The following is a 16,076-nucleotide window of genomic DNA, read 5'->3' as shown; positions in this document are numbered from 1 at the left end:
AAGAACAGTAGTACAGAAACAGTAGAATAGTAACAGTAAAACAGTAACAGTAGAACAGTAACAGTAATACAGTAATAGTAGACCAGAAATACAGTAACAGTAAAACAGTAACAGTAGAACAGTAACAGTAGTACAGTAAGAGTAGAAGAGTAGAACAGTAACAGTAGAACAGTAACAGTAGTACAGTAACAGTAGAATAGTAGCACAGTAACAGTAGAACAGTAACAGTAGAACAGTAACTGTAAAACAGTAACAGTAGAACAGTAACAGTAGAACAGTAGTACAGTAACAGTAGAACTGTAGAACAGTAACAGTAGAACAGTAACAGTAGAACAGTAACAGTAGAATAGTAGTACAGTAACATTAGTAACTGTTATAAAGTAACAGTTTAACAGTAGTACAGTAACCATAGAACAGTAACAACAGAACAGCAACAGTAGAACAGTCACAGTAGAACAGTAGTACAGTAACAGTAGAACAGTAACAGTAGAACAGTAACAACAGAATATTAAAACAGTAACTGTAGTATAGTAACAGTAGAACAGTAAAAGCAGAACAGTAACAGTAGTACAGTAACAGTAGTAAAAGCAGTACAGTAACAGTAGAACAGTAACAGCAGAACAGCAACAGTAGTACAGTAACAGTAGTAAAAGTAGTACAGCAACAGTAGAACAGTAACTGTAGTGCAGTAACAGTTTAACAGTAACAGTAGTAACAGTAGTACAGCAAGAGTAGTAACAGTAGTACACTAACAGGAGTACAGTAACTGTAGAACAGTAACAGTAACTGTAGTACAGTAACTGTAGTAGAGTAACAGTAGTACAGTAGTAAAGTAACAATAGTACAGTAAATGTAGTACAGTAACAGTAGTACAGTAACAGTAGTAACATTAGTACAGTAACAGTTCAACAGTAACCACAGAACAATGACAGTAATAAAGTAACAGTAGTACAGTAACAGTAGCAACAATAGTACAGTAACAGTAAAACAGTAACAGCCTAACAGAACAGTAGAAAAGTAACCATAGAACAGTAATAGTAGTACAGTAACAGTAGTACAGTAACAGTAGAACAGTAACAGTAGTACAGTAACAGTAGAACAGTAACTGTAGAGCAGTAAACGAAGTATAGCAACAGTAGAACAGTAACTATAGTATAGTAACAGAAGAACAGTAAATGTAGAATAGTAACACTAGAACAGTATCTATAGTACAGTAACAGTAGAACAGTCACAGTAGAACAGTAACAGAAGTACAGAAACATTAGTAACTGTAATAAAGTAACAGTTTAACAGTAGTACAGTAACTATAGAACAGTAACAGTAGTATAGTAACAGTAGTACAGTAACAGTAGTAACAATAGTACAGTAACAATAGTAACAGTAGTAGAGTAACAGTAGAACAGTAACAGTAGAACAGCAACAGTAGAACAGTCACAGTAGAACAGTAACAGTAGAACAATAACAGCAGAACAGTAACTGTAAACAGTAAAAGTAGAAAAGAAAGTACAACAGTAACAGTAGAACAGCAACAGTAGTACTGTAACAGTAGAACAGTAACAGTAGAAATGCAGCAGTGGTACTTTAACGGTAGTACAGTAACAGTAGAACAGTAACAGTAGTACAGTAACAGTAGTACAGTAACAGTAGAACAGTAGAACAGTAACAGTAGAACAGTAGAACAGTAACAGTAGAACAATAACAGAAGAACAGCGACAGTAGTAAAGTAACAGTAGTACAGTAACAGTAGTACAGTAACAGTAGAACAGTAGTACAGTAACAGTAGTACAGCTACAGTAATACAGCAACAGTAGAACAGTAACAGTAGAACAGTAACTGTAGAACAGCAGTACAGTAACAGTAGAACTGTAACAGTAGTACAGCAACAGTAGACAAGTAGTACAGTAACAGTAGAACAGTAACAGTAGAACAGTAACAGTAGAACAGTAACTGTAGTACAGTAACAGTAGAACAGTAACAGTAGTACAGTAACACTAGACAAGTAGTACAGTAACAGTAGAACAGTAACAGTAGAAAAGTAACAGTAGAACAGTAGAACAGTAACAGTAGTACAGTAACAGTAGACAAGTAGTACAGTAACAGTAGAACAGTAACAGTAGTACAGTATAACAGCAACAGTAGTACAGTAACAGTAGTACAGTAACAGTAGAACAGTAACAGTAGAAATGCAGCAGTAGTACTTTAACGGTAGTACAGTAACAGTAGTACAGTAACAGTAGAACAGAAGTACAGTAACAGTAGAACAGTAGAACAGTAATAGTAGAAGAGTAACATTAGAACAGTAGACCAGTAGCAGTAGAACAGTAACAGTAGAACAGTAACAGTAGAACAGTAACAGAAGAACTGTAGTACAGAAACAGTAGAATAGTAACAGTAAAACAGTAACAGTAGAACAGTAACAGTAATACAGTAATAGTAGACCAGAAGTTCAGTAACAGTAGAACAGTAACAGTAGTACAGTAAGAGTAGAAGAGTAGAACAGTAACAGTAGAACAGTAACAGTAGAATAGTAGCACAGTAACAGTAGAACAGTAACAGTAGAACAGTAACAGTAGAACAGTAACAGTAGAACAGTAGTACAGTAACAGTAGTACTGTAGAACAGTAACAGTAGAACAGTAACAGTAGAACAGTAACAGTAGAATAGTAGTACAGTAACATTAGTAACTGTAATAAAGTAACAGTTTAACAGTAGTACAGTAACCATAGAACAGTAACAACAGAACAGCAACAGTAGAACAGTCACAGTAGAACAGTAGTACAGTAACAGTAGAACAGTAACAGTAGAACAGTAACAACAGAATATTAAAACAGTAACTGTAGTATAGTAACAGTAGAACAGTAAAAGCAGAACAGTAACAGTAGTACAGTAACAGTAGTAAAAGCAGTACAGTAACAGTAGAACAGTAACAGCAGAACAGCAACAGTAGTACAGTAACAGTAGTAAAAGTAGTACAGCAACAGTAGAACAGTAACTGTAGTGCAGTAACAGTTTAACAGTAACAGTAGTAACAGTAGTACAGCAAGAGTAGTAACAGTAGTACACTAACAGGAGTACAGTAACTGTAGAACAGTAACAGTAACTGTAGTACAGTAACTGTAGTAGAGTAACAGTAGTACAGTAGTAAAGTAACAATAGTACAGTAAATGTAGTACAGTAACAGTAGTACAGTAACAGTAGTAACATTAGTACAGTAACAGTTCAACAGTAACCACAGAACAATGACAGTAATAAAGTAACAGTAGTACAGTAACAGTAGCAACAGTAGTACAGTAATTGTAGTACAGTAACAGTAGTACAGCAACATTAAAACAGTAACAGCTGAACAGAACAGTAGAAAAGTAACCATAGAACAGTAATAGTGGTACAGTAACAGTAGTACAGTAACAGTAGAACAGTAACAGTAGAGCAGTAAACGTAGTATAGCAACAGTAGAACAGTAACTATAGTATAGTAACAGAAGAACAGTAAATGTAGAATAGTAACACTAGAACAGTATCTATAGTACAGTAACAGTAGAACAGTCACAGTAGAACAGTAACCATGAAACAGTAACAGTAGAACAGTAACAGAAGTACAGAAACATTAGTAACTGTAATAAAGTAACAGTTTAACAGTAGTACAGTAACTATAGAACAGTAACAGTAGTATAGTAACAGTAGTACAGTAACAGTAGTAACAATAGTACAGTAACAATAGTAACAGTAGTAGAGTAACAGTAGAACAGTAACAGTAGAACAGCAACAGTAGAACAGTCACAGTAGAACAGTAGTACAGTAACAGTAGAACAGTAACAGTAGAACAGTAACAGCAGAACAGAAACAGTGGTACAGTAACAGTAATAAAAGTAGTACAGTAACAGTAAAACAGTAACAGTAGAACAGTAACTGTAGAACAGTAGTACAGTAACAGTAGAACTGTAGAACAGTAACAGTAGAACAGTAACAGTAGAACAGTAACAATAGAATAGTAGTACAGTAACATTAGTAACTGTAATAAAGTAACAGTTTAACAGTAGTACAGTAACCATAGAACAGTAACAACAGAACAGCAACAGTAGAACAGTCACAGTAGAACAGTAGTACAGTAACAGTAGAACAGTAACAGTAGAATAGTAGTACAGTAACATTAGTAACTGTAATAAAGTAACAGTTTAACAGTAGTACAGTAACCATAGAACAGTAACAACAGAACAGCAACAGTAGAACAGTGACAGTAGAACAGCAGTACAGTAACAGTAGAACAGTAACAGTAGAACAGTAACAACAGAATATTAAAACAGTAACTGTAGTATAGTAACAGTAGAACAGTAAAAGCAGAACAGTAACAGTAGTACAGTAACAGTAGTAAAAGCAGTACAGTAACAGTAGAACAGTAACAGCAGAACAGCAACAGTAGTACAGTAACAGTAGTAAAAGTAGTACAGCAACAGTAGAACAGTAACTGTAGTGCAGTAACAGTTTAACAGTAACAGTAGTAACAGTAGTACAGCAAGAGTAGTAACAGTAGTACACTAACAGGAGTACAGTAACTGTAGAACAGTAACAGTAACTGTAGTACAGTAACTGTAGTAGAGTAACAGTAGTACAGTAGTAAAGTAACAATAGTACAGTAAATGTAGTACAGTAACAGTAGTACAGTAACAGTAGTAACATTAGTACAGTAACAGTTCAACAGTAACCACAGAACAATGACAGTAATAAAGTAACAGTAGTACAGTAACAGTAAAACAGTAACAGCCTAACAGAACAGTAGAAAAGTAACCATAGAACAGTAATAGTAGTACAGTAACAGTAGTACAGTAACAGTAGAACAGTAACAGTAGAGCAGTAAACGTAGTATAGCAACAGTAGAACAGTAACTATAGTATAGTAACAGAAGAACAGTAAATGTAGAATAGTAACACTAGAACAGTATCTATAGTACAGTAACAGTAGAACAGTCACAGTAGAACAGTAACCATAAAACAGTAACAGTAGAACAGTAACAGTAGAACAGTAACAGAAGTACAGAAACATTAGTAACTGTAATAAAGTAACAGTTTAACAGTAGTACAGTAACTATAGAACAGTAACAGTAGTATAGTAACAGTAGTACAGTAACAGTAGTAACAATAGTACAGTAACAATAGTAACAGTAGTAGAGTAACAGTAGAACAGTAACAGTAGAACAGCAACAGTAGAACAGTCACAGTAGAACAGTAGTACAGTAACAGTAGAACAGTAACAGTAGAACAGTAACAGTAGTACAGTAACAGTAATAAAAGTAGTACAGTAACAGTAGAACAGTAACAGTAGAACAGTAACTGTAGTACAGTAACAATTTAACAGTAACAGTAGTACAGTAACAGTAGTACCAGTAGTACAGCCACAGTAGTAACAGTAGAACAGTAACAGTAGAACAGTAACTGTAGTACAGTAACAGTTTAACAGTAACAGTAGTAATAGTAGTACAGCCACAGTAGTAACAGTACAACAGTAACAGTAGAACAGTAACTGTAGTACAGTAACAGTTTAACAGTAACAGTAGTAACAGTAGTACCAGTAGTACAGCAACAGTAGTAACAGTAGTACACTAACAGTAGTACAGTAACTGTAGTACAGTAACAGTAGTAACTGTATAACAGTAACAGTAGAACAGTCACAGTAGAACAGTAACCATAAAACAGTAACAGTAACAGTAGAACAGTAACAGTAGAACAGTAACAGTAGTACAGTAACAGTAGAACAATAACAGTAGAACAGTAAGTGTAGTACAGTAACAGTTTAACAGTAACAGTAGTAAAGCAACAGTAGTAACAGTAGAACAGTAACTATAGTACAGTAACAGTAGAACAGTCACAGTAGAACAGTAACAGCAGAACAGTAGTACAGTAACAGTAGAACAGTAACAGTAGAACAGTCACAGTAGAACAGTAACAGCAGAACAGTAGTACAGTAACAGTAGTACAGTAACAGTAGTACAGTAACAGTAGAACAGTCACAGTAGAACAGTAACAGTAGAACAGTAAAAGTAGTACAGTAACAGTAGAACAGTAACAGTAGAACAGTAAGTGTAGTACAGTAACAGTTTAACAGTAACAGTAGTAAAGCAACAGTAGTAACAGTAACAGTTGAACAGTAACAGTAGAACAGTAACCATAAAACAGTAACAGTAGAACAGTAACAGTAGAACAGTAACCATAGAACAGTAACAGTAGAACAGTAACAGTAGAACAGTAACAGTGAAACACTAACAGTGAAACAGTAACAGTAGAACAGTAACAGTAGAACATTAACTGTAGTACAATAACAGTAGAACAGTAACAGTTGAACAGTAACAGTAGAACAGTAACAGTTGAACAGTAACAGTAGAACAGTAACAGTAGAACAGTAACCATAAAACAGTAACAGTAGAACAGTAACAGTAGAACAGTAACAGTAGAACAGTAACCATAAAACAGTAACAGTAACAGTAGAACAGTAACAGTAGAACAGTAACAGTAGAACAGTAACAGTGAAACAGTAACAGTAGAACAGTAACAGTAGAACATTAACTGTAGTACAATAACAGTAGAACAGTAACAGTAACAGTTGAACAGTAACAGTAGAACAGTAACAGTTGAACAGTAACAGTAGAACAGTAACAGTTGAACAGTAACAGTAGAACAGTAACAGTAACAGTTGAACAGTAACAGTAGAACAGTAACAACAGAATATTAAAACAGTAACTGTAGTATAGTAACAGTAGAACAGTAAAAGCAGAACAGTAACAGTAGTACAGTAACAGTAGTAAAAGCAGTACAGTAACAGTAGAACAGTAACAGCAGAACAGCAACAGTAGTACAGTAACAGTAGTAAAAGTAGTACAGCAACAGTAGAACAGTAACTGTAGTGCAGTAACAGTTTAACAGTAACAGTAGTAACAGTAGTACAGCAAGAGTAGTAACAGTAGTACACTAACAGGAGTACAGTAACTGTAGAACAGTAACAGTAACTGTAGTACAGTAACTGTAGTAGAGTAACAGTAGTACAGTAGTAAAGTAACAATAGTACAGTAAATGTAGTACAGTAACAGTAGTACAGTAACAGTAGTAACATTAGTACAGTAACAGTTCAACAGTAACCACAGAACAATGACAGTAATAAAGTAACAGTAGTACAGTAACAGTAAAACAGTAACAGCCTAACAGAACAGTAGAAAAGTAACCATAGAACAGTAATAGTAGTACAGTAACAGTAGTACAGTAACAGTAGAACAGTAACAGTAGAGCAGTAAACGTAGTATAGCAACAGTAGAACAGTAACTATAGTATAGTAACAGAAGAACAGTAAATGTAGAATAGTAACACTAGAACAGTATCTATAGTACAGTAACAGTAGAACAGTCACAGTAGAACAGTAACCATAAAACAGTAACAGTAGAACAGTAACAGTAGAACAGTAACAGAAGTACAGAAACATTAGTAACTGTAATAAAGTAACAGTTTAACAGTAGTACAGTAACTATAGAACAGTAACAGTAGTATAGTAACAGTAGTACAGTAACAGTAGTAACAATAGTACAGTAACAATAGTAACAGTAGTAGAGTAACAGTAGAACAGTAACAGTAGAACAGCAACAGTAGAACAGTCACAGTAGAACAGTAGTACAGTAACAGTAGAACAGTAACAGTAGAACAGTAACAGCAGAACAGAAACAGTGGTACAGTAACAGTAATAAAAGTAGTACAGTAACAGTAGAACAGTAACAGTAGAACAGTAACTGTAGTACAGTAACAATTTAACAGTAACAGTAGTAACAGTAGTACCAGTAGTACCAGTAGTACAGCAACAGTTAGTAACAGTAGTACACTAACAGTAGTACAGTAACTGTAGTACAGTAACAGTAGAACAGTAACAGTAGAACAATAACAGTAGAACAGTAAGTGTAGTACAGTAACAGTTTAACAGTAACAGTAGTAAAGCAACAGTAGTAACAGCAGAACAGTAGTACAGTAACAGTAGAACAGTAACAGTAGAACAGTCACAGTAGAACAGTAACAGCAGAACAGTAGTACAGTAACAGTAGTACAGTAACAGTAGTACAGTAACAGTAGAACAGTCACAGTAGAACAGTAACAGCAGAACAGTAGTACAGTAACAGTAGTACAGTAACAGTAGAACAGTAACAGTAGTACAGTAACAGTAGTACAGTAACAGTAGTAAAAGTAGTACAGTAACAGTAGAACAGTAACAGTAGAACAGTAAGTGTAGTACAGTAACAGTTTAACAGTAACAGTAGTAAAGCAACAGTAGTAACAGTAACAGTTGAACAGTAACAGTAGAACAGTAACCATAAAACAGTAACAGTAGAACAGTAACAGTAGAACAGTAACCATAGAACAGTAACAGTAGAACAGTAACAGTAGAACAGTAACAGTGAAACAGTAACAGTGAAACAGTAACAGTAGAACAGTAACAGTAGAACATTAACTGTAGTACAATAACAGTAGAACAGTAACAGTTGAACAGTAACAGTAGAACAGTAACAGTTGAACAGTAACAGTAGAACAGTAACCATAAAACAGTAACAGTAGAACAGTAACAGTAGAACAGTAACAGTAGAACAGTAACCATAAAACAGTAACAGTAACAGTAGAACAGTAACAGTAGAACAGTAACAGTAGAACAGTAACAGTGAAACAGTAACAGTAGAACAGTAACAGTAGAACATTAACTGTAGTACAATAACAGTAGAACAGTAACAGTAACAGTTGAACAGTAACAGTAGAACAGTAACAGTTGAACAGTAACAGTAGAACAGTAACAGTAGAACATTAACTGTAGTACAATAACAGTAGAACAGTAACAGTAACAGTTGAACAGTAACAGTAGAACAGTAACAGTTGAACAGTAACAGTAGAACAGTAACAGTTGAACAGTAACAGTAGAACAGTAACAGTAACAGTTGAACAGTAACAGTTGAACAGTAACAGTTGAACAGTAACAGTAGAACAGTAACAGTTGAACAGTAACAGTTGAACAGTAACTGTAGTATAGTAACCATAGAACAGTAACAGTAGAACAGTAACAGTAGAACAGTAACTGTAGTATAGTAACCATACAACAGTAACAGTAGAACAGTAACAGTAACCATAGAACAGTAACAGTAGAACAGTAACAGCAGAACAGTCACAGTAGAACAGTCACAATAGTAGGATTGCAAAACTCCAGTACCTTTCCCCAAATTCCCAGGTTTTTCAGAAATCCTGGTTGGAAGGTTCAGGAGGGAATAAGCAGAAAATACGTCTTCCAACCAGGATTTCTGAAAAACCTGGATGTTTTGGGAAAGGTACTAGGGTTTTGCAACCCTAAGCAGTATACAGTAAAAGACAGCAGATGCTGAGGGCGGTTGGCATTCTCACTCACCGGCTCTACAAAGTCAAACATCTTCCTTTCCTGGACTTCCTGCACCTTGAACACGTACTCCAGAGACACCTCATAGAAATGCTGCCGCACGTGGTCCACCTGACTGTCTGCCTGCACAACACACACGTGACTCTGTTGGAACTAACGTTCAGGACACACACATCACCTCAGGATTGAAGTGAGACAACTCACAAACACATCAACACTTAAAGGTAAACATGGACCTACTGCAGCAAGGGAAAGGTATGTACTTACTTCATGGAAACATGGACCTACTGCAGCAAGGGAAAGGTATGTACTTACTTCATGGAAACATGGACCTACTGCAGCAAGGGAAAGGTATGTGCTTACTTCATGGAAACATGGACCTACTGCAGCAAGGGAAAGGTATGTGCTTACTTCATGGAAACATGGACCTACTGCAGCAAGGGAAAGGTATGTACTTACTTCATGGAAACATGGACCTACTGCAGCAAGGGAAAGGTATGTGCTTACTTCATGGAAACATGGACCTACTGCAGCAAGGGAAAGGTATGTGCTTACTTCATGGAAACATGGACCTACTGCAGCAAGGGAAAGGTATGTGCTTACTTCATGGAAACATGGACCTACTGCAGCAAGGGAAAGGTATGTGCTTACTTCATGGAAACATGGACCTACTGCAGCAAGGGAAAGGTATGTGCTTACTTCATGGAAACATGGACCTACTGCAGCAAGGGAAAGGTATGTGCTTACTTCATGGAAACATGGACCTACTGCAGCAAGGGAAAGGTATGTGCTTACTTCATGGAGATGTGCTTCTTTCTTCTTTGCTGATAGACTCAGGTGCTTCTCCAGTACAGCACAGTACTTCTCTGTCTCTTTGTCGTATTTCTTCTTGGCTTCCTGTGAGAGGTCAGTAAAAAGGTCACCAACAGTCACTTTGTTTCCTCTAAAGTCCTGGAGACCACACACAGCAATGTGTATTTTTAATTAACCAGGAAGCCCAATTGAGGTCAGGAGACATCTTTCCTAAGGGAGACCTCTATATCAGACATATGGCCCATTTCCAAAAAGGATTTAACCCGGTGTTTTACCCAAAAGACTCAGACTTTTTCTGTTTCAATCTACGCGGGCCAGCACCGGTGCTTTACTGGCCCATGGTTCCGGTGGACCTGTTTCACTTGGGGCCAAAGCCAAGCCACTGGTACTGCAGATTTAATTTACATAACAATGGCTAACTGTGAACTTTAACACCTTCTCACAAATAAACTGTTTTGATTACAGGGTTGTTGATTCTGCTCTTTACAAGTCCTCACTGGCAGCCCTAGCTATGGAAACACAATGCCCCTAGTATATCATAAGGGTGTATACACTAGTGTAACACTGGTGTTACAGTTGAAAAGCAGCAATAGATCTGTTTTGGCATCATAACTGCTACACTCTTAGAAAAAAGGGTGCCATCTAGAACCTAAAAGGATTCTTCAGCTGTCCCCATAGGAGAAACCTTTGAAGAACCATGTTTGGTTCCAGGTAGAACCCTTTTGGGTTCCATGTAGAATCCTTTTCACAGAGGGTTCTACATGGAACCCAAAAGGGTTTTACCTGGAACCAAAATGGTTCTCCTATGGGGACAGCCGAAGAACCCTTTTGGAACCCTTTTTTCTGAGTGTACCTTCCAACAGAACATCATTTCTCAAGAGTTGTGGGTATTATTGGTATGTCCAGAGCTCAGCTTCACCGACAAACCTGGAGGCACATGTTGTGAGACACAGGTTGCAATCACAAGTCCTCTAGGGCTGCTAAAACCTACAGAGACAGCTCACAGCTGGTGGGAAAACAATAGACCACTTTATACCGAACTTCTGGAATTGAGGTCATCCACAGACAGACATACAGACATAACAGGGTGTGTCAGTACTAACATGCAGTACAGTACTCATCACCCTGGGGCACATTGACTGTGTCCACACCTGTTACTGAGTGATGTCATCATCCCTGTCCACCCAGTCACATGACCCAGCCTTTCAAAACCAGCCAGTTTCCACAGGAAGTAGAACCAATCAACCCTCCTCAGAGCAGAATGTCCACAACAGCTGCTCAACACATCACTTCGAAGCATCATAATATAGCAAACCAAAGTCATTCTATTAGCTCTAACCCTTCATAATAAATTCACCTGCATCATGGCTGTTATACACTTTTGACATGTTTCAAGGCCGTGCTATCCGGGATCCTTGGGACGTCCCTACCCCCCCATTGAAGTGAACATTTTGAATGGTTATGGTTAGGTACAGGTTAAGGTTAGGTAAGGGTTATGGTTAAGATTATAATGATAATGGTGTGAAGTACATTCACAAAGTTATATCAATTTAATATCACTCTCAATATGATGGCTGTTACCTTTCTTCATTAACAATCAACCAGCTAAATCCTGATAAAGCCCTTCATGTATTACCAGTATTGGCCATGTGGTGGCAGTGTCTTATCACATACGACCTGTCAGCTCTGGCAGGCAGAGCTGAGAGCAATATAGACACACCGAGGTAGTGTAGGGAGATCTCTGAATGCGGTCATCAATGGTGATTTAATAGAGGGATGCTACTCCCTGCAATGCATACATTACATAGTCTACCCTACAAACATATAACCTCTACAGTTGAAGTCGGAAGTTTACATACATCTTAGCCAAATACATTTAAACTCCGTTTTTCACAAATCCTGACATTTAATCTTAGTAAAAATTCTGTCTTAGGTCAGTTAGGATCACCACTTTATTTTAAGAACGTGAAATGTCAGAATAATAGTAGACAGAGTGATTTATCTCAGCTTTTATTTCTTTCATCACATTCCCAATGGATCAGAAGTTTACATACACTCAATTAGTATTTGGTAGCATTGCCTTAAAATTGTTTATCTTGAGTCAAACTTTTCAGGTAGCCTTCCACAAGCTTCCCACAATAAGTTGAGTGAATTTTGACCCATTCCTCCTGACAGAGCTGGTGTAACTGAGTCAGGTTTGTAGGCCTCCTTGCTCGCACACGCTTTTTCAGTTATGCCCACAGATTTTCTATAGGATTGAGGTCAGGGCTTTGTGATGGCCACTCGAATATGTTGACTTTGTCATCCTTAAGCCATTTTGCCACAACTTTGGAAGTATGCTTGGGGTCATTGTCCATTTGGAAGGCCCATTTGCAAACCGTAGTCTGGCTATTTTATGGCGGTTTTGGAGCAGTGGCTTCTTCCTTGCTGAGCGGCCTTTCAGGTTATGTCGATATAGGACTCGTTTTACTGTGGATATGGATACTTTTGTACCTGTTTCCTCCAGCATCTTCACAAGGTCCTTTGCTGTTGTTCTGGGATTGATTTGCACTTTTCGCTTCAAAGTACGTTCATCTCTAGGAGACAGAACGCGTCTCCTTCCTGAGTGGTATGACGGCTGCGTGGTCCCATGTTGTTTAAACTTGTGTACTATTGTTTGTACAGATGAACGCGGTACCTTCAGGCGTTTGGAAATTGCTCCCAAGGATGAACCAGACTTGTGGAAGTCTAGAATTGTTTTTCTGAGGTCTTGGCTGATTTCTTTTGATTTTCCCATGATGTCAAGCAAAGGCACTGAGTTTGAAGGTAGGCCTTGAAATACATCCACAGGTACACCTCCAATTGATTCAAATGATGTCAATTAGCCTATCAGAAGCTTCTAAAGCCATGATATCATTTTCTGAAATATTCCAAGCTGTTTAAAGGCACAGTCAGCTTAGTGTATGTAAACTTCTGACCCACTGGAATTTTGATACAGTAAATTAAAAGTGAAATAATCTGTTTGTAAACAATTGTTGGAAAAATGACTTGTGTCATGCACAAAGTAGATGTCCTAACCGACTTGCCAAAACTATAGTTTGTTAACAAGAAATTTGTGGAGTGGTTGAAAAATGACTTTTAATGACTCCAACCTATGTGTATGTAAACTTCCGACTTCAACTGTATGCAGTGGCTGTGGAATCAGCACAACCTGGACAAAGTCAGTTACCTGCCAAACTGAATGGAAAACTGATAATATTTGAGTGATCAGTGCATTTCCTAACAATCAGTTAAAATGTAACAGACAAATATGTTGTTTTTTTGTCTTTCAAGGCTAAACAGGGATTATAAAATGGCTACATGACCCAATAAGGATTATAATTCCCCTCATAATCTACGAGGGATTGTAAAATCACACAATGACCCCATAGTAAGGATTAACAGGACATTTAGAGGAGGGGATCCCCCCCAATAGTGTGCAACTGCAGCAAGCAATCCGCAGGAACGCCACCCCTCGAGCATCCCATTGGTTCCTTCATGAACACCCCCCCTCTTTGCATCCTATTAGTTCATGCATTGCTATTTAGCTAGATAGTACATGGGGTCGCCCCTGCCTCCCGCCTGCTGTGTACAAGAGAAAACCTTACCCGACAGACAGGGCCCAATGGACACTGTCTACCAGTTGTTCCTGCCTCCCGCTAGCACAGCAGGTGGGAGGCTGGGGCAATACCATGTACTGGCTAGCTTGATGGTTACCGACACAGAGTGCTTGCTAGTTAGCAAGCCAGCACACAGTGTCACTCCTGCCTGCTATGTACCAGAGTACTCCTTAGGACTAGCTTGCTAAAGTAGCAGTTTCCTTCGATCCTGTCTGCCGAACAGCTGCCCTCGCAGTCGTTATCAGAACTGCGGGAAAACAGTGCCCATCTTCTGTGGGGTTTATAGGCTGCTGGCATTCAACGGTATTGTGCATTAACGCCACCAACTGTACCGGAGTGCCCCCACCTCCAGCCTGTCCTAACTAAAAAAAAATTGCAATAGAAATATTAGTATACAGGAAAGCCCCGAATTGCGGGCCTCAATTGCACCCTTCTCGGGGGTCCAGTCATAGTATATCCTTACCTTGGCAGCACTGATCTGCTCCTTCCTGAAGCGCTCCAGCGGTATGATCAGCACATCATTGGCATTTTCAATCTGAGCAGAGATGCAGCGATCAGTCACAACACAGCTGATCACACAGGACCTCACTCCCCTTGACTTTTTCCACATTTTGTTACATTACAGCTTTTTTCTAAAATTGAATAAATTGTTTTTTTCCCTCATCAATTTACACATAATACCCCATAATGACAAAGCAAAAACAGTTTTTTAGGAGTTTTTGCAAAATTATTAACAACAAAAAATGGAAATATCACATTTACATAAGTATTCAGACCCTTTACTCAGTACTTTGTTGAAGCAGTGACTACAGCCTCAAGTCTTCTTGGGTATGATGCTACAAGATAGGCACACCTGTATTTGGGGAGTTTCTCACTTTCTCCTCTGCAGATATTTTCAAGCTCTGTCAGGTTGGATGGGGAGTGTTGCTGCACAGCTATTTTCAGGTCTCTCCAGAGATATTCAATCCGGTTCATGTCCGGGGTCTGGCTGGGCCACTCAAGGACATTCAGAGACTTGTCCCGAAGCCACTCCTGCATTATCTGTCTTAGCTGTGTGGTTAGTGTCATTGTCCTGTTGGAAGGTGAACCTTTGCCCTATTCTGAGGTCCTGAGCACTCTTGAGCAGGTTTTCATCAAGGATCTCTCTGTACTTTGCTCCGCTCATCTTTCCATCAATCCTGACTAGTCTCCCAGTCCTTGCCACTGAAAAACATCCCCACAACATGAATCTGCCACCACCATGCTTCACCATAGGGATGGTGCCAGGTTTCCTCCAGATGTGACGCTTGGCATTCAGGCCAAAGAGTTCAATCTTGGTTTCATCAGACCAGAGAATCTTGTTTCTCATGGTCTGAGAGTCTTCAGGTGGAGTGCTGCGGAGATGGTTGTCCTTCTGGAAGGTTCTCCCATCTCAACAGAGGAACTCTAGAACTCTGTCAGAGTGACCATCGGGTTCTTGGTCACCTCCCTGACCAAGGCCCTTCTACCCCATTTGCTCAGTTTGGCTGGGCGACCAGCTCTAGGAAGAGTCTTGGTGGTTCCAAACTTCTTCCATTTAAGAATGACAGAGGCCACTGTGTTCTTGGGGACCTTCAATGCTGCAGACATTTGTTGGTACACTTCCCCATATCTGTGCCTCGACACAATCCTGTCTCGGGGCTCTACGGACAATTCTTTCGACCTCATGGCATGGTTTTTGCTCTGACATGCACTGTCAACTGTGGGACAGTATATAGACAGGTGTGTGCCTTTTCAAATCATGTCAAATCAATTGAATTTACCAGAGGGTGACTCCAATGAAGTTGTAGAAACATCTCAAGGATGCTTAATGGAAACAGGATGCACCTGAGCTCAATTTCGAGTCTCATAGCAAAGGGTCTGAATATTTATGTAAATAAGGTATTTCTGTTTTTTATTTCTAATACATTCGCAAAAATGTCTTGAAACCTGTTTTAGCTTTGCCAATATGAGGTATTGTGTGTAGATTGCTGAGGGATTTAAAATATTTTTTTGTAATAAGGCTGTAACGTAACAAAATTCAAGGGGTCTGAAAACTTTCAGAAGGCACTGTATATCTGGCACTCACCATCCGTGTTCTCTCATCCTCCAGGTTCTGCAACACTCCAGCAAACTCCTGTAGAGACTTTGCTGTAGACAGACAGACAGACAGACAGACAGACAGACAGACAGACAGACAGACAGACAGACAGACAGACAGACAGACAGACAG

General features: G+C 38.5%; 1 protein-coding gene across 2 annotated transcripts in view; it reads right to left on the bottom strand.

The window, feature by feature from the left end:
* The window catches only part of LOC106603859 (rho GTPase-activating protein 26), a 172,105-nt gene that overhangs the window by 82,437 nt on the left and 73,592 nt on the right, over positions 1–16,076 (bottom strand). For both annotated transcript variants that reach the window (XM_045717354.1, XM_045717355.1), the window contains exons 3-6: positions 15,933–15,994; positions 14,310–14,381; positions 10,191–10,292; positions 9,408–9,518 (exon numbers count right to left, since the gene is read on the bottom strand). In XM_045717354.1, the coding sequence (XP_045573310.1) occupies positions 9,408–9,518; positions 10,191–10,292; positions 14,310–14,381; positions 15,933–15,994 (347 nt within the window). The remainder of the gene's footprint in view (positions 1–9,407; positions 9,519–10,190; positions 10,293–14,309; positions 14,382–15,932; positions 15,995–16,076) is intronic.

The sequence above is a fragment of the Salmo salar genome, chromosome ssa04 (genome assembly GCF_905237065.1).
Source record: "Salmo salar chromosome ssa04, Ssal_v3.1, whole genome shotgun sequence".
Classification (NCBI taxonomy): Eukaryota; Metazoa; Chordata; class Actinopteri; order Salmoniformes; family Salmonidae; genus Salmo; species Salmo salar.
The sequence above is the reverse complement of the archived record's forward strand: the minus strand, read 5'-3'. Positions and strand labels throughout refer to the sequence as shown.